The 19,176-nt window shown below is 36.7% G+C and overlaps 1 protein-coding gene across 5 annotated transcripts in view; it reads left to right on the top strand.

Annotated features, from left to right (window-relative positions):
- Positions 1-5,299: 5,299 nt before the first annotated feature.
- LOC131773773 (doublesex and mab-3 related transcription factor 3, truncated) overlaps positions 5,300-19,176 on the top strand; it is a 36,143-nt gene continuing 22,266 nt past the window's right edge. The window contains exons 1-2 of one of the 5 annotated variants that reach the window (XM_066160844.1): positions 5,300-5,424; positions 10,942-11,049. Coding sequence is in view for 3 of the 5 variants with exons in the window: in XM_059089723.2 (XP_058945706.2) it covers positions 14,634-14,656; positions 15,588-15,610 (46 nt within the window). In the remaining 2 variants the exon portion in view is untranslated. Of the gene's footprint in view, positions 5,425-10,941; positions 11,050-14,439; positions 14,468-14,611; positions 14,657-15,587; positions 15,611-16,290; positions 16,473-16,912; positions 17,070-19,176 lie in introns of those variants that run through there. The other 4 variants (XM_059089723.2, XM_059089718.2, XM_059089721.2 and 1 more) reach the window with 4 other exon arrangements.

The raw sequence follows: 19,176 nt of genomic DNA, 5'->3' as shown, positions 1-19,176 counted from the left end.
TAATTTGTAACTTGCATCACGTGCTTAAAAAGAAATTAAGGGATATCCGTTAAATTTCTTATGGCTCCGAAATTCAGGCGACGTTTCTCATAAAACTGCCTTAATCTTGTTTAAGACGCTTTTCTTAAAATAAATTGATAAATGTGTGTATACTATAGAATAAAGAGTAATATATCAGTCAGGTTAACCAGTTGTAGAAATAAAAGAAAAAATTGATTTAAATAAGAAACATTTGTCATGTTAGTTCCTGGTATGTCAAAATATGGAAATCATTTGAAATAAGCTTCCTGTTTTGAGTTAACAAAAATCTTATCTACTGATACGGATAATTATTTTATAGGCTAAGGTAGATAATTCACAAACTATCTAGAGCGCAAGATTTGATTTTTCCTGCTGCAGATTAAATAGTTTTTGCTAGTCAAGCCAGTACTTTGATCAATTCGAAGCTTTCCCAAACCGCAACATGATTTTGCGAAATTGCTTTAAACGAATTCCGAACAATGGAGTGGATCTGTTATTTTGGTATGGCTGAGATACCTGTGTTCTGAAATGGTTTCAAACTCAAACATATAACAAAATACAGTACAGGTACAAATGTTTCTTTTAAAAGAAAAGACAGATTCATTTCAGTAGCGCATTCATAGAAAGTAATTAGGAAATTTAATTTTAAATAGCAGAGCGTGTTACAGATTGAATTCGAATAGATCAGACTAGCTCTTTCTTCGAAGTAGACAATTAAATAATCATGTGATGATACTCATCTATGAAAGAACAAATAAGATTGTATTCAACCAACTAAATTTGATCCTCCGCTTTACTGCGTGGTCTCAATTTTCATCTGAATAAGAAAATTTCAAGCAGGCCATCCCGTTTGTTCCTTAGTTATATTATTAGCTTAAGTTAGCTGATATCACTAATTTGACAGTCTCAAACGTCATGTTTAAAACGATCGGTTTTACTCCACAATAAAAGAAGATATCCGTAGACAGCCTTTGAGATTTCCAAGAATTTCGAAAACAACAGTGTTGTTCGTCTTCTGTAATTAATTCTGATTGCTCTGAAGAAACAGAATGAAACTCAAATAAATTTCATTTGAGTCGTGCGAGAGGAAATAATCTTTAAATGTCCAGGGACAACTGTTACAAATAAAAGAATAAAATATGAAAGTGTTCTCTCGGTCTATGTCTTCGCTATAAATTAACTCAGGCGGTCAAATGTTGAGGAACATGACCATATTGCTAAGATGTGTTGGACGATTTCTATCACTTTAGTTTGTGTCTAACGTTAGGGTTGTCCTTAAAAGATGTAATCGCACGTTCGGCTTTTAACTTCCGAATTCTCATGTTATTGACCCTTTTTCCCGCTGGGGTGACTAGCATCTCTTTCTCCTTACACTCCTGAATCACACAGAGAATGTTGCCGTGGACAAAGGAAACACCAACAAACGAAGCTGTTGATTGTTATACAAATTATCCTTAAACAACTGAGAATATCTGAAAATCATAAATATGAACTGCGGATAAACACGTGAATGTGAAAGCGATCATCGTAATAATGAACACTACTTGAGCAGTGGTGAAAATAAGGCCTGACAAATTATTATTACCTGCTTGAAAATAAGGCCTAATAAATGATCCTTGTTAGCACCTTAGAAATTGTCTAGAGAATAGAATAAGAGAATATGCATACTGATGATAGGGCGTAAAGAGTTTAATAGTAAGGTGACAAGTATAATTGAGAACAGTTTCATATCTAACACATTATCAGTGCCGCACATTTAATTCCACCCTCGGCCTTAGAGTGCTAATTTGTGCGCAAGGCGAGGGTGCCTTCTTTGATTGACTTTCAACTTAGATAATTAAAATGAAATTTCTTGGTCAATTATTTGCACTTGGGCAAAAAAGGGAGTGCGCAATGGCACAGCCCGGAAACACAAATACTGATCAGAGTTATGGAAATTTAAAAGGAGGAACTATATCTGAACGTGACTGGAATATATTCATTGTTTGTTTTTTTGTTTTCTGACAGATGGAAAAAGTGCGGGGAAGGGAAGATGGAAGAGGAACCCTAATAATCAGGGTCTAACGGCTTGTAATTTGTCTAAAACGTCTCATGGATTTTTGAAATTGAATTTGTCTCTTCTTCGAAAAGCAATTCAAGGAGGATAGGTGTGTTGAACATTTTAACATATTCGTTTTCAGACTTCTAAGTCATACAGGCCGACAGCGCAGTTGTGTGAGAGGTCAAGGACGATGGGTAGTGATTTGAGTCTGTTAGTTTCTACTGAGCTGTAAAATTTAATTTGTCTGTTAATCGAGAATTTACATTTCTCATATAAGTAATACGAAGATAGCTGTTTCTTCCGAGATGACTAAATCACGTGTTTCTCGGCCTAAGTGGCAGTCCACGTTCAACGAATAATTGATAAAAGCATAAATGGAGTAAGTTCCTAACGAAACTGTGACGTCGTAAATCCGTAAGTCCGTAAATCTTCCCCCAAGTCCCTCGCGGTTTTCAAAGTGGCGGATTATCTTGAAACACTCGTAACATTTCTTTTGATTTGTCGTGGTTCAGTTCCGTCGATGACCTCTGATCGGGTTTCTTCAGATTCATTTTCGGTTTTTTCGGGTTTAGTTAAATTGTCTTTTTAGGGCATTACCTTTGCATTTCGACATTGTTATTGATTGAACGTTGGAGCTACGTCGTCAAACCTTCGCACATGTGCGTTTACCCTGAAAGGTGTCTAACATATCCTTGGAAGAAGAATTTAAATTTAAAAAAATGTAGAAAAAGCAAAAGAGAAAGAAAGGAAAAGAAAAAAGTTAAAATAAAAAAATAAAGTTGGCGCGGCCAGGGCTCGAACCTTAGGATTAGAGAGGAGTAAAAATCCATAGTGCCAGGTACGCAGAGCGTACGATGCGGCGAGGTTTTGTATTTAAATTAGTTTGATGCACGTTTAATACTTGTACCTATTCTTTTAATTTCCTGCCCTATCTCCGGCCGTTAATTGACCAGTGCGAAAACTCTGTTCCAATCAAGTCCTCCTTTTGTCACACGCTTAGCTTGGCATCGACATGAGTTGTTAGTTGACCCCTCTGCATTTTACATCACATTAATTTTCTACTGCAACGCTCTACAACTATATATCACCGGGCATATGCAGTCATAGGCTGACTTTTATTGAGATTGTCTTACATTTGCTTGTCACGTTAGTTTCTCGTGCATTTGCTTGTCACGTTAGTTTCTCGTGCACTTTTAGGAATTCTCTTACATTAGATTGAAACCTTTGAATCTGGCGCACTTTTGGATTCGTATTTATTCGATTGCAATGGTAGTCTTTCGCTTACTTTTAGCATTTTAAACGTCGATCAAAGATAAAGAGCTTTGTAAGAGAATAGTTGATATGCCGGTCAAAACTCTCAATGGTGAGTTTTTCGATAAAAGCTATCGACAGCTATGATCAGGACAATCGACTTGATCTCAGTGTGATTTTGTTGATTTTGTTTGAATTGGTGTAGAGTGGCGTGCACGTGTATCATTGTGTTACAGCGAATGAAACCATACGAGATCCCGTAGATCAAGTAAAAAGTAAATCCTGTGACTATCTTTTCATGAAATCAGCACATAGGCTATGTAACAGCAAGAGGGGTTGAGGTATTCTCCTGGTAACGGCGAGTTCCGACGTTTTCTCTTCTTTACTTCAAAACTTTTGAGCTGGAAGTGAATTTTTAAAGAAGGTCGTGAATGAAAGGTTTCCTTTGAAACAACAGCCGGTGTAGTGTTACGGCAACTATACATTGTATTTTATGACACTCAAATGGTTGTTGAATGTAAGACAAGTTGTCATGCGCATTTGAACATTTTATGGAATTTGCGCATCATAAATGTCCTATTATTATTATTATTATTATTATTATCATTAAGATCAATGTGTCATTTTTATAAATCTCTCTCAGAAGCGGTTAAACACAACTTCTGTTGGTTTTTCACCTTACTAAGTTGGCGTTTTGTTCAAAATATTCACCGACGAAATCGTAGATAACAAAAGTTTTCAGGATTTAGGCAGTGATTTGCTGGGTCCTCTTGTTTTTTTTTTCTGATTTGATTTAGTTAGTTTTGAAGCCGAACAATAGGAAATATAGCGTAACTGAACCAAGCTGGTACACCATTCTACACTTGTTGCGCATGTTGATTAGCTGCTCAAGCTTAGTAACGTTTCCCTTCAGGAAAGAAAGGAAGAAACTTTGGCGATCCTGAGGACTAAGTGTTTTAAATGGTTTAAGCGAGACTTCGTGACACGGGAAGTCAAAATGAAATAAACAAGACTAAAGAACGAGACGGCGAGAAATGTGAATTTTGCAGAAGATTTTGTGAGTCTCTTCCTCATTAAAAAGACAGTTTTCCTTCTTTTGAGGCTAGCACATCTACCACTAAAGTTCGTTTTCTGTTGATATAAGATCTGCCTAATACACGTTGTATTGTATTGTATCAGGAGAATGGTCAGCTCCAAATTTGCATTTAACGTAAGTCACTCGCACCATTTAGAGAGAATCTAATGTCCGGTGTGTAGGGAAAACAGTCTTTTGCCCCTCGTACATCGTATTACGACCCTTAGGAATAAACGTAAACTTGTTATTGAGAAGTAAAACACAATAATAATTATTAAAAAAATTTCATCCGAAATTTACCGCAATTTCTCTGTGAAGCATAGGCTAAGAAGACAAACAGATCCTGAGATCTCGTCAGTTTTTGTAGTCGGAAAAAGGAATAGATTACCCTAATCCTATAATCTCCAGGAATAGCCAAATAGTGATAAGTTGTTTATCGCGTTTGTTGTTGTTGTTGTTGCTGTTGTAAGTACCACCTTTTCTTGCTATTCTGCTTGTTCTCTTAGCTAAATACGCAAAGTAATTTAAGTTGTTTTCTTCTCTACATAACAATTGACCGGTCAAAACGCACGTGCAGCGATTTAATTTAGAACCCCCCCGTACTGTACGTGAAACTATGCATGCTGTAACGGAAGCCTCCCGCAGGCCGGCATCTCGGAAACGTCCCATTTTTTTAGCGAGGTCATTTAATGTTGCCCGAACCCAATTTCTAGAAAAAAGAAAATTGAGGCCTAATCTTCTTTTGTTAGCTTTCTTCCATCATCAGAGAGTTTTTAAAATCAATTATGTCAGGAAGCTAGGATTTTCGCCATATACGATGGATATAAGAAACATCCGTCGTTTGTGCTTTTTATAGCTTAATCACTTCCGGTTGTTTTTAAAGGCGCGCTACATGTAACTTAAACTTATCATTAAATTACGGTTACGGAGCACAAGGAGCCTGCGTTCCTATTAGGAAAAACACCTTTTTATGGATTTTTCTAAGGAATAAAACTTCTTCCTGAGCAAAAGGCGGACGTCCTCGTTTTAAAAAGAGGTAAGGTTTTAAAATTTGTTTTAAATTACGATCTTCAATTTGAACAAATGAAATTTGACGTTGTTCACTACCTGGTGAAAGTTCTGAGCACAGCTCCAGTTATTTAAAGAAAAGCCTAATTGAGACATTTGTGATATTCCAGCTTTCTTAAGACATCAAGAGTTGATTTAGAACTGGCTATATTTTAAAGCTATTTCTGGTGTTCAATTTCATTGCGGTTTGATTTTGGTTTTAAATGACTTCGAGTGATGTGCAAAAACTATACAAATATAGGGTTCTTATATTTAATCATGTAACTTATAACTTAGTAATTTTATCATAATCAACCCAGTTGATAAAACCAAAATAATCCCTTATAACATTTGCCATAGTTAGTCCTCGTCCTCAGTCTTTTTCGATTAATCCTTTCCCTATTTTTTCGCTTCTCATGCCTTCAAGCTATAAACAATTTTCGGTTTTCTACACGTGGAATATTGCACGTGACAGATTTGACCACTATAGAAGACGTGGCGCTAGTCATTTATGTGTAATCGTGTTTCAGACTTCCTCTTTCATTATGGGCTGCAACTGAATTTTTCCTTACGCCCCTATCAAAATGCTCGGTTTTTAGACGACGTCGTCGAAACAGTAACACAAAGTCTGCCATCAAGTCTGCTAACACTTCAGATTCCGCGGACCTAATTAAAGATGATTCTTGTCGTCGCACACCATTATTAACATCTCACTTCTCGAGTCTTTGTGCGCTTATAACCTAACCTTGCTATAAATGAATTTTAAAGTTAATGTAATTTTCTAAATTAAATTTGCCCGCCCTTATGTTTCAACGACGTGTAACGAGAAGTTTAATTTATTGCTCCTAGAATAAAGATGAAGTAATCTCATATCCATAAAAAGCGCAGTCCTTTACAAAGATGAGTGTTGGCCGTCAGTAACTATAATGGTAAAGAAAAAGGTTCTTTTAGGCTCAGAGTCCATTTTCTGTTACAAAGATCTTGGATTGTTTCAAATTCTTTTAATTTGTTCATAAACGTGCTAAACAAAGTTTAACGAGCGTCGGACTTTCCGCAGCACTCAACACATCCTTAAGATAAACTTTGACCACGTTTTTCAGCTCAGTTCCGGTAGATTGTTTTTGAAAATACTTGATTCCTTAAAAGGAAGTCAATTTGATACCTACTTGACTTCACCCTCAAGAAAAGTTCAGGATTTCAGCTTTCCTTTATGGATTCTAAAAGTTAAGTTGTAAATCTATTGTTGGTAAGAAAAATGGAAGTTCTATATTTGGTCAATGAATAAAAATAAAAGGAATGGGACGAACTCGACCCATCAGGTCATATTTCCCCTAATATCTGGTAGCAAGGAAAATAGCTATCCCCTGTGTCTGTAGCGTTCATACATACCCCTCTGCTCATATCTAAGCAAGACCTAATGTAACTGAAGAAATTATGAATAAGATCTCTTAAGTAACAGTTAGTATTGCTGTACAGGGGAACTTCCGCATCTAAACCTTTTCCGAACCTCCCTTAAGAAAACCGTTTTAGCTACTAAAAAGAAGCATACCTAAAATTTAGGACAGTAGAAGACCACTAAAGCAACTAAAACGAAGGTCGTTATTTTCGGAAATTTACAGCAAGCTAGGATCAAATGGAAATATTGCTCCAAAGTGTCCAGGACTTGGTGGTACATCTAATTTGCCTAAAAAGAATAATTTTACGTTTATATTTTTATGAGTATTGCGCAGCATCACTACCTCCGAATTGCAAGAAACTTTGTCAAGACTCTGATTTAGCACGTGTAGCTTGCGAATTTTTCTAAATCGCTACTTTCATATTTAGATATATGCCAATTTGATAATGGCAACACAGGAAACGATTTAATCAAATTAAAGTTTTATTATCGCCGTAAGTGTCCGCCCTTTAAGTTCCTGAGAGACTTGTTCATGCTTTATAAAAACTGAAAAGTTTGGTTTCCTTAAGGTCATCACTGAGTCGCCCTTTCATCTATTTCCATACACTGACTTAGTCAACCTTCCATTGAGCACCAATAGACGTGACTTTCGTGAAGTCCACAGCTTAAACACGTCAAAGTGATCTTGGCCCGTAACATGTTTACAACGCCCACGTTACATCACGTTCTAGAGTTTCGATCTCAATGCAAAGGGTCAGCATTTTTCACTACGTATTATTAATAACAATTACAATAATTCAATAATCCGCACTATATTCAAGAATCTTTCGCATAGTTTCTACTACAATCTTTCGGGGACATGGAAAATACGCGCAGTACCAGGTTTGCTTGAGGTAATGAAGCAGCCCTTACGGACCAAACCATGCGGGGATTTGTTTATCAAAGTAGGGAACGGAAATGAAAGAAAAGCCCGCTAGAATTACACACGCAATTTTCGCCAGCAGACATTTGGGGTTAAAGTGCGATCCTGGCTCTTCTCAGCGTTTTTGACAGGACATGAAAACCAAAATGGTGCGCTAAAACACTTCCATACACGGGAGATCAAACTGGTTATTTCTAAACGAGTCAACTCGCTTATTATATTTTGATCTTATTTTATTTGTCATTAAATATGAAAAGACAATAACTGGTGAAGAAAAAACAGATTAATGGCTAGGAAAATTATCAAGAAAAACCACTGAGGCTTGTGAGCTCACAACTGGTTCTAGATTAAAAAAAAAAATCTAGACAATAGGCCACAGTTGTTCGAAGATGCAGAACGCTATCAACTAAATAGATCTCTATACGATGGATGACGCAGTATATCTTGTTAACTATCATCCGCTGGATTCCGATGTATCCGTTGGATAGCGTTGTCCGGCACTCTTTGAACAACTGGGCCCAGATATAATAAATAACGTGGTGACAATCCATGTAACATCCACTGAAAACCCTTTGGTAGCTTTTAGTTGAATGCTTTCACGGCTCGGTAACTTTTAGCTAGTTAAATGATCACTTGCTCACTCGGAGGGTTTCTGACCTAGTTTTGCAGAATAATAATCAGCTAATATGTCATAGTAAACAGTTCAAGCTCAGGGATTGCGAGTTTTCCATGGAGAGCTTTGATTAAGTTTCACCCGCGAAAAACTACCATTTTTATTGTCTTGAAATGTATTCATTCAGTTGTCTATTGGACTGAATGTTAGCTTCAATGATGGAGTCGTATTTTCCTTAATACCTTTATATATGTACTAGGTACAAATGAATTGTCCAGTGATGTAACTGTACAAGGATGAAAGGAATTCGTGGTTTTTATCACTTCTTACAATGATTTACGTAAATGAGGTCCGTAAATAGGAAAACAGCGAAACGCTCGCAGGCAAAGGGTCAACTACGATGGTGAAGGTTATGCATGTATTCTGCACAGTCATGTAAGACAGGTTTACCTTGAGGCGACTAAATGTCATACTGCGGTTGTTACTTGCATCAATAAAAGGAAAATTTTTTGTGGCCTACTCTATTGTTGTGTTGTTATTGGCTTCACAGTTTTTACCGAGTACTTCAAACAGCCAAAGCACTCCACTGTGGTCACTTTAATCACTGATAAACAAGCCATCTGTTAGGTTTTTTTTTTTCATACGTCGGCTTGATTGCAAAGAAAGAAAGTCGTTAGTGAATATTGTGGTGTGGTGTGGGTTTTGGCACAGTTCTAACTTCACCACATGAGAGTATTTCCGGTATGTTTTGTTTCAGGGAAGTCGTAACATTTTCTTCGAATTAGCTCAGAGTTATACTTATGGTCTCTTCGATGACATAAAACAAGTCGTAGCTGCACTTTGAAGGCCATACTCTCTATTTTATTCCGCACTCAAGCTGATAAAATAAGAAGTACACTTGACGTATGTGTAACAACTAGCTAGATGAATCTATAATGTTCACTTAAGATACTTTTTTGTACAGCTTTTACTAACTTATCATTAGTTGAAGTTCAACTCCTAAGTTCAACTCATCCATCCTAAGAAAGTAATGGCTTTCAATTTGATACCGTCGACGTTTTCGTCTGTTTACTCCCTAGTTTATCAGGACTTGATAAAGTAGTAAATCTTCTTTGTGCTCAATATAATTATACAGAAAAGTGCTGCTGAGAGGCTTTCATATAGTTAGTGTGGTACTGTCACATATACTCACCGATGCTTCATAGTCAGCTCACAAGATACAGGTTCAACTTCATCGAATAATAAACGCCATTACCTAAAAATTACGCCTTAATAGCTTTCATTTGAATGCAACGAGCTAGTATTTTATCTAAAGATTTGACATATTCTGCACGTATTATTAAATATGTCTTTCATTTTAATAGCAGAGACCAGTATTTCATTCGCAAACTGCCAAGGATATACAACAGCCTTGTAAAGCATGATAGTCAATGAGAAAGTTTAATTCTCTACCAAACGGGGGTTCGAGATAACTCTCCCCTACCCTAGCATATAATTTACTGAAACCCTCAGGCAATCAATCTAACATGAAAGCCTTGCTTAGTAGCTTGCAAAGGTTTTTTATTGTTTATAGAACTACTACATGGTTACCCAAGATAAGGAAAAAAATAGAACGAAAATGCTCGATTGCCTGGTATGTCTGTACTGTAACTGATTTTACTAATATTTGTTTCTTTCAAAGTACACGTTGCTGTACTTTCCACTATCTTGCGCATTTTTTCTATTGAGAAATTTGTGCGTGAAAATTATTTAGCACTGGGTAAATCTTTTCTTGAGACCTTGTCCACGTATAACATAAGGAGTCAGACAATTTCATTTTTATTTACTTATTTATTTCACTGCTTAATTACTTTGTATTAGTGTTAGGGCGTAAAAAAACCATCAAAAATATGTATTCTATCAAACAAACTTCTTCGTCTAAAAATAATACATCTTTGGTATCAAATGCAAAGGGATTGAACTACATATTCCTGAGCTAAATGAAGAGATTCAGTTGGTAAGAGCTGAGAAAACGCTGGGCTCTCACTAGACCTAGCATCGTTATTAATGACTAGCAGAGTGTTAGAGGCCCTCAAAGCAGACCAACATGTTTCGGTAATGAAGAAATATGTTTTGGTCATGTCGCGAGACAAACGAAAAATGAGTCCTCAAAATGGATCGAGCCTTAAACGTTTCGGATTTCCACTGAGCTACTAAGACGTTATGGTGAATTGGGCTGATACTACTTTTATAGGTGACACTTTGCGGTACTGTTAAGAATTACATATTCATTTTATAAACTGCAATATTGTTTAATTTCGATTATATTACGATGCAGTAACTTAACAGATTCTCTGTCGTTACTTAGTTCTTATTGAAATCTTTTGCGCGTGTTTGACATTCACATAAGCTTTATCCTCCGCTACATATAAATGTCTTCGTCAGTTGCATACATCCTAACAGGTATGACTTAGGGTTTGACCGAAATTACCATGAGCGGAAATTTTTTGTTGATAAAAATACCTGAAATTAATATACTTAATAAAACGTCAATGATTAGCTGTATTTTCAATTGCTGCCTTTTTATTAATTTCAGTTACTTTCAGTGTGCCTTAGTTGGTTCTTGGAACCATTACCGTACGGGGTTCAGCATTACCTACAAGAGGATTGATTGCAAATATCGAGGAAAAAATCGAAGAAAGAGGTATATTATTTCCGCCACTTGCTAAAAACTTTCACTAACCTGACTGTTCTGCCTTACGTTTAAAATTATTCACTTGTGATGGGAAAAGCGACAGACTGAAGAATTGCGTAATAACGTGTTTCAGTATAGATTTTAACATTTCAGTATAGTCTAACAGGAGTTGAATTTCGCGCATAGTAGCCGAACTAATAGTCCCTTCTTAAAGCAATGATAAGCCAAAGTCTCCCTAAAGGATAGCTATTTCAAATTTCAACCCACGTCATCACCGACCATTTTGTTAGGCTTCCAAGGCAGTCTGGTAGTAACCTCTCATACTCCTGGGTGGAGAGATGCTTTGTGAGCATTACAGTTTGCCAAAAATATAATACAGTTATCCATTTTATCGGCTTATTTTATAGAGTGATTTATTTTCTACTTTAATTTCTAAAATCTCTCAGCCACGTGTTGGAACGCACTTAATCAGTATTATGAATATCGTAAGAAGCTTTAACTATATAATTATATTTTCAATTTTTTTTTCGAGAAAGTGAGGCTAGCTAGTTCACATTTTGGTCTAAAAATAATGATGATAGAAAATGGTAATTTATGAAATTCATGGTTTTGTAATTGCGTGTAGAGCTTGGCGGCAAAATAGGCCCTGTCAAGTCCTGAGAACCTTGCTTTGGGCTTACCTTCTGTATCGAAACTGCTTTGATTGCCGTTTTGCTGTGACGTTCGCTTTGTTACTTACCATCTACAGGTCAGACATTATTTATTTCATTGTAGAGCAATTTTTGAGTTGAGATCTAACTAAAGAAATTTTCAAGTGTTTGAATAAACAGTTAAAGGGTCAATAAAGTCGGACATAATCTTGCAATCAATAAGAAGATAGCAGTAGCTGTAATATTATGATCAATAATTCCTAAAATTTAATTCCATTTGGAATAATATCGTTAAGAAAAAGACAACATAGCCCTTCATATTTTGCGGAATTTTTAGATGCCGGAATATGTCAGGCCATGACATATCTTAGAAAAATGATAGCCAGAACCTTTTGTCCAAAGTTCAATAAAGTTAAAATTTGCTTCAGGTCAGACGAGGCTAATTCGGACAAGAAGGATTAATAGAGGTTATGCGATTTGCTGTTTTTGGTAGTAAAATGAAACGAGTCATGAGCTTGTTTGAAAGTCGGATCGAACAAAGGAAGCACGATACGAAACTGCACACTTCTTCCTGTTCTGTTGAAAAATATAGTTACTATTTCCCTCCTTAACCGTGGCATGTTCCTGCTGTAACAGAACTTAGAACTTAATTTGAACCACCGTTAGCAGATGAGCAGAGAGAGAGAATTAGCCAAAGATCAAAAGAAAGAAGCTTACACAAATGCAGCCGGATTGCATTATTCAAGACGCTCTAGGTCTCAGTCTTTCAAAGTCCTTTGTTACTAAGTGGGAAGTTACCTCCAGCGAGAAAGAAGTCACTGATATTGACTCACAAAGATTGGTATAAAATAAATAAATCAAACACGAAAAGGATGGCAAGGATTTGGAAGATTTAAATGTTTTGCCATGAGTAAAATTTAACCGTGGGCAGACCGAGACGTCGCCACGTTTACAGATCGGAATGAGTGCAGTATCAACTTCATAAAAATATTTCCACACAAAAATGACGAATTTCAGTTGCTACTTAAGTTACAACCATTTTGCATGAGAAGAAACGAGTTTCAATAATTTGCTTAGTCCCACATGCAAGTTGAGGCAAAGGTTTTATTCTCTCCATCATTAGCGGCACTTCAAAAGTCACCCCCAGACAGTTCTTTTAGTTGTCCCTGTTCGAAAATAACCTGATTAATTGAGATAATGTGATTGATAGAGAATCATCCATTGTGTTCTTTCGTTTACTTAAATAAGGGAAATTACTATAGTTTTTTTTTCATATAGATACACACATGTATGTAGTTGACTTTCTTTCACCGACCCATAGATGATATTTATATTTGTTGTGGAACCAATAATCGCGTATTGCCAGCTGCACAGTACCATTAGGCACGTTAATAATGATTCACACTTTACCTTAAAACACACATTTGTAATTACTACAAAACAATGAACACCGTTTCCAATTGCGTGACCTTTATTCATATGATCACATGATAATCAAGCCCCTGGACGAAGACAGCTTATGTTGTCTCTCTGCTAAATTTCCAGGAGCGCCGAATGAAACATATCCAAAATACTTACAAATAAACGATCTTTATCTGCGATGACTACGCAGTTGTGAAGCAGGAAAGAGATTCGTCCCAATCCTGATTCAGTTCGGATGACCATGTGGGGTGAAAGAGAAAGGTTTTTTGTTCTTGGTCTAAGAAAATTTGCAATTTTTACAGACGCGCTGGACATGCCAAATGATCGCCAAAGACAAAGGTCAAACTTTAGATTTGTTCTAAAAAATAAAAGAAGTTTGAGAGTGGAATTTTACTGAATTTACGCCCTGAGGCGGAATGTGCGATTTCAGTCAGACAAGTTTCCGCGATGGACCGGCGAAAAGTCTTGCAGAAATAAAAACTGCAAGTGGATATAACCAGGTTGATGTAGTAATATGATCAAAAGACAACTTCGCTCCCATGCGAAATATAAGAATGGAAAGAATTTCTTTGATGCTAGGGAGTTTTTCGGTGGTTTGAATGTTTTACATTTAAAAAGCGAATATCATCCAAATTAAGGGTTGACTCCTTCTCGAATGCGGTTGAAAAACTACATGCACGATATCCTTTCACACAAGTAGCTATCGTTGTTCGCGACCAAAAATCAAAGTTGGCCGCACATTTTCTTACGGATTTTGGAGAGTGTTAAAACTGGGTCATTCATTAAACTGCTAATGACATTAGCGAAATCCGAGTTTTTAAACGGCTATACTAGGTCGAGTCGTCAAAAATCAGTGTTTGTTTCAAGTAGGAGTTTCATTGGAGAATTTCAGAATCAAAAGGAACCGTACTGTTTCAATAGAATGAAAGTTGAAAGGAATTGCGTTTAATTTTTCATATACAGCTATGAAAAGTCTGTTAATTTAAACATGTTGCGAACGTCTAGTACTGAAGAAAGTTTGTGAGGTGACAGAGGACGTTCGCGTGCAAATCATTCAGATGGAAGTTCTAGGGTTGCGTGTTGCTATTTAAACTATTGGAAAATATTTTTGAAATAGCTCGAAGGTTTAAAAAGTTAATTATAAGTTTGTCTCCGTGACTGCTCTGTCGGAATGCCGACTTTTTTTATTCAATAATCGACTCTGGTCGAAACTCTTGAAATGTAATGATGCGTGTAGTGTACTCAAGGGGTACTTGGACCAATGAGTCATTAGAGGACGCAAGTCTCTTTCGTTTATTTTCGAGGTTCCAGGTGTCTGAGAACATTTTGTTTTCCACTTAAGATGACAAGAAACGGTGGGTTTCAAATAATTGTTTTGGAGACATAAGTTTTTAGAGGAACAAAAAAGTGCTTGCATGAATCAAGTAATTGAGTTCAAAGTTTATTTGTTATATAACCTACATTCTACGCACGTGTCTCATATATTAGAGTAACGCATGGAATACAGTTACGGTTGTTCATATGACTGTCAAGAAAGATCGGAGGTACGATATGATATTTTGCGTTTTTAGGCTCTTTTTGTTCGGATTATAGGATTTAGGGCGTTAAGAAAAGATTCGTGTATATACCGTGTCGATCTATTTTAGTTCACCACCCCAACTCACGAAAGCTTTTACACTACACTGATTAATGAAAGTAGGTTCATTCAGTGTAGTATTGATTGACATTAGTAGAGATAAAGAGCCTCGCAACAATGGCGCCCTCTTTATTGTAACTTTACAAAAATGCACTCTCTTGTTCGATATACAAAGCTTTTACAAAGCGAATCAAACAGCCGGAAAACCCCGAAGCATTTTATTCAACGAGCGTCTTAAGAAAGCTCGCCCTCCTTAAAATTCAGGGATCTCACTTAATAACTTGAAAATGCAGACAAATCCTGGCGAATTAATCGCTGAGGGGAGAGATATTTGAACTTTAGTGCGCCGTGGAACTAGTTTAGTGATAAATCAAATTTTTTTCGTATAGAAAGTCAACAGGAAATCGAAGAAATGGATAATTTCCGAGTAATCATTGATAAGAGGAACACTTTCACGTACAAGATTTCAGTCATCTGCTCGGTTCGCAATTAACAAGATAACGGGTTTCGCGGGTAGTGAGCTTATACGCTCTATAAATATCGTTCAATGGCCCCATTCTTTACTTGTGCACCAAGATAGAGTCTAAAAACGCTTTGCGTATCGATTCCGGTGTAACGTGTCACGTTCTGAAACAATAATGAATCACACGATTCTAATATTTCAATTGCAAGTTGATATCGAAATCAAAACACAAGTAAGAAAGTGTTTACAGATTAGCTATGAAAATATGTCAAGGTTCAATGATTATAACTCTTAAGGTACAGGCTAACAATACACGCACCAATTAGATTCGATGGTTGATTTTTTTTTCTTCTTCCCATTTTTTTTTCTTAAACAGAAACACGTCGAAAGATCAGACAGGTATCAACGAAGTTACGAAAATTTTGGCTTTCAAAAGCAAACTCGTGCTTCATTTTCACCAATATCCTTTCACTTTAACCTTTTCAATCGTACTATTGTTTACACGATAATCAACATGTAAAAATTGAATTTTTTTTTATTCGAATTGAACGTTCGAAACAGTTCAGGCGATAAAACCGTGCATGAAGCTGGAATTTGCATGACAAAGCGGACGAGGCAAGCCAGGTCATCGAGAAAAGCGATTTTAATGGGTCATTTTGGCGCTGCAGCAAGACAAACCGTAACTAGAACCCAGCAAACTTGTTTTCGGTTTCAATTAAATTGATTGCTCTGAAACAACTGAAGAGCAGTTCATTTCGACAGGGTGCCATTAATAAAAGACTGATTCATGTGGAATATGTAAACACGAAGCTTGTTCCACCAGCTCTAACGAAAATGTAATTTTTTTCGCGCGCTCTCAAAGAAACGCGGTGCTTTTGTCGTATAATGGTTCTGCGTTCAAACAAAGTCATCTGAATCATCTGTTACCCCTTCCTATTCCAATATCGCGTGATATCGACATTATAGTGGTGAATACTGGCCACGGCAAATTTGAATACATTAGGTTAGTACGGAGAGCTGTTTGTATTGTATACAAAAGGTGTGACGACAGCTTACGAAACAATGAAATCCCCTAATACAATGTAATTGTCGGCTTTTATGTTATCACCTCTGCGGCGTTTGGATCAACACTAAAAAGTTTCGAAAACGCGTCGAAACACTGCAGAGTTCGAAACAAGCGGATACTAGACAAATATTCGAAAGAGCGAAACTGTAAACCAGTCAAGAGAGCATTGAGTGATTCAATACTCGGATTTCTGAGGTAAGTTATAGCGGTTTACTTACAAATTCTCTTATGATTTATTAAGTGCCTTAATTTCACGATCTCTAATTTTCCATCTTGAGCTATAAGCGGTCTTTAACACCTACTTACTGGGAAATGCTTGATAAATTGTCCTAGAGGTTTGAAGCTCACCACGTTGACGTTGATAGTTTTGGCAAAAAGTGGCCTATATAATTTTCTTCAAGCGTGTTTATCTTGTAATCAAACATTACGTATTCAATATAGAGTACATATTTACAAAGTTTTACCCCATTCTTTCTCCAATATCTTTTCGAAATAGTTATACGTGTGTATACATGGCTCACACATGAAACGAGCTTCATTTGGCATTTTCGGCAAAAGTTTGGCGAAAATATTCACCCTTGAAAATGTAATTCAGTTTACAAAGTCTTTAACAAGTTGCGACAAGTCACTGACAACGGCCGGTCATTTGTTTTGCCAAAGGGGTATTAACACTTCAATGAACAACTGTTATAAGCTCAGAAATAGGTTGCCAGAATTTTGGATTTTGATTTCCTTACTTGGCATTTGAAGATCTCGGCCAATTGCTGTCTGAAGGCTTGGTGATGAGAAACTGTGAGTAGCATAAGACCTAATATCAAAATTAACTTAACACTCAATTCACCTGCAGCGCGAAAATGTTCCATTACAACTAAACACGTTCGGTTCCTTTTCTTGAGTGTGCTCTCATTATATTATCATAAACAGGATTAAGAGTGTAACAACTGTGGAAGTCTAAGATCTTCTTTTATTTTGGTGATGAAAAAGCGAGGAATCCTCGACTTCCAACAAAGAAAATTGTTTTGTGAGAAGGCAGTTAAGCACACATGTGACTGAAGCAAAATAAGCGGGTGGCAATTCGAGGTTAAGGACAACAAGCTGCGACTTACTATTTTAGTCATTTTGCGGACTCGAGATGTAATTTTTTCATTACATACATGAACTCCGCAAATATTAAATTGTAAGAAGAAAAGCGCACATGTCTAGTTTAAAAAAGAGAAAAAAAGAGCCATAGTCCTTTCATAGGCCGTTGTCGCACCATCCGTTGGCTTAAAGTTTTGCGGAGTGTTGCGCAGGCTCTAAGCGAATTCACTTAATTTTCTTAAAGGAAAACAGTTTTCTTAAACAATTGCAAACGAGATGTTTCGTCTTTCAATTTTGAACTTGCGTGACTGACGTGAAAAGTCGTATTTATGGTGATCTGTATATCGTTTAACGCTGGCACAGGTGGAAGGTTGTTACCGGTTTGAAAATAACTTACAGGTTAGTATTTAGGCAAAGGCTGGTTGTAGTTCTTTAAAAAAGGAAAGCTTAGACAAATTCAGCCGAAGTCAAGCGGTTTTTTTTGCAGTCACCTAGGGAGAGCGAAAGTGTAAATTAAACCATTGTCGTCGTGATAATTTATTCCAGCCCGCTCTCATGAGATACATTATTGATGCTTCAATTTTAATTGCCCATTGGTTTTTCAGAGAGGAAAGAGAAAACGCAAGGGGTTGTAACGGCTTCAATTTCAGGCAGATATCTGGTGTTTTAGGTTTTTTTTCAATTTCTTGTTTTAATTCTTCTGGTTACAAGACTTTCTTGGTCTATGTATGTATTTTTAAATCATTTTCGATTTTCTCACTTAAACGCACAATCATTTTCTAACAATTGGTTTTCATCATTTTAACGATTGGTTTACATCGGGTCGTGTGAAGTAGACTTCCCAAGAATTGATCTTTTCAATAGCTCTTGTACGTGCTTCGAAGATTTCACGGCAAGTGTGAATAAACTGTCTCCATTCCATGCATATAGGTTACCGGCTTTGTTACAGTGCACTTCGTGTGTCAATTAGATGATTTCCGTGCCTGATTAAGGTTCATTTCGTGATAAGGACCTGTTTGCTTCGCTAGTGTTTTTGTTTAAAGCAGAAGAATTTTAGGATCAATGTTCGAAATACATTTATTCGCAAAAGTCACGACAACGAACAGCTGTGTCAAGCTTGGTAAAAGATCTTTGATCTAAAAATTAGTAGAAACTCTTGTGACTGAAAGCGATTTTATTTCCTTTCGCCAATTGCAAACGGAAGTCAATCATGATATATAGGACTACGAAATCCCCAATTCTCAGGTCCTTCTAAGAAATTCAAGACAATAAAACTGTTAATTTGTGTCGTGCTTCTCTTTAAGTTAATGCATGTGTCGTGTTCTGTTCTAAACAATGCAACATAATTACGTGGGCAAAAACCAATCATTTAATGTCACGTGATTTCAAGATGGTTACCTGCGAAACGCATATATAAACTAACACCGCACAAAACAAAAGGAGAGGGAAGGGTCGCTCTTCTTCGTGTTAAAGTTTTAAAACGATTGCTATGTACAAAACAAAACAAAGAAAAAATATACTTTCAGTGTTGTTTTATCTACCTTAGGTCACAGGAATCTTAAGTCAGCTCATCATGTTTAGCTTGTCATCATACCTTCCTCACTCCGTTTCTCTTTCACCCAAATCCCCCTTCCCCCCCCTCCCCTCCCCCCACCCCGACAAAAGAAAGTTCATTAACACCCACTGATGCTTAATGAAACCAAATAGTTCTTGACTGGATGCACATTATTAAAGCTCTGTTTCTTAATCGGCGCCATGGCAAAGTCTGTGTCTGCATGGACTGCGAGTTAAATATCGAGGTGTGACTGAAGCAATTCTG

This window comes from Pocillopora verrucosa, chromosome 13, assembly GCF_036669915.1.
Source record: "Pocillopora verrucosa isolate sample1 chromosome 13, ASM3666991v2, whole genome shotgun sequence".
Taxonomy (NCBI): Eukaryota; Metazoa; Cnidaria; class Anthozoa; order Scleractinia; family Pocilloporidae; genus Pocillopora; species Pocillopora verrucosa.
This window is presented reverse-complemented; position numbering and strand designations above follow the sequence as displayed.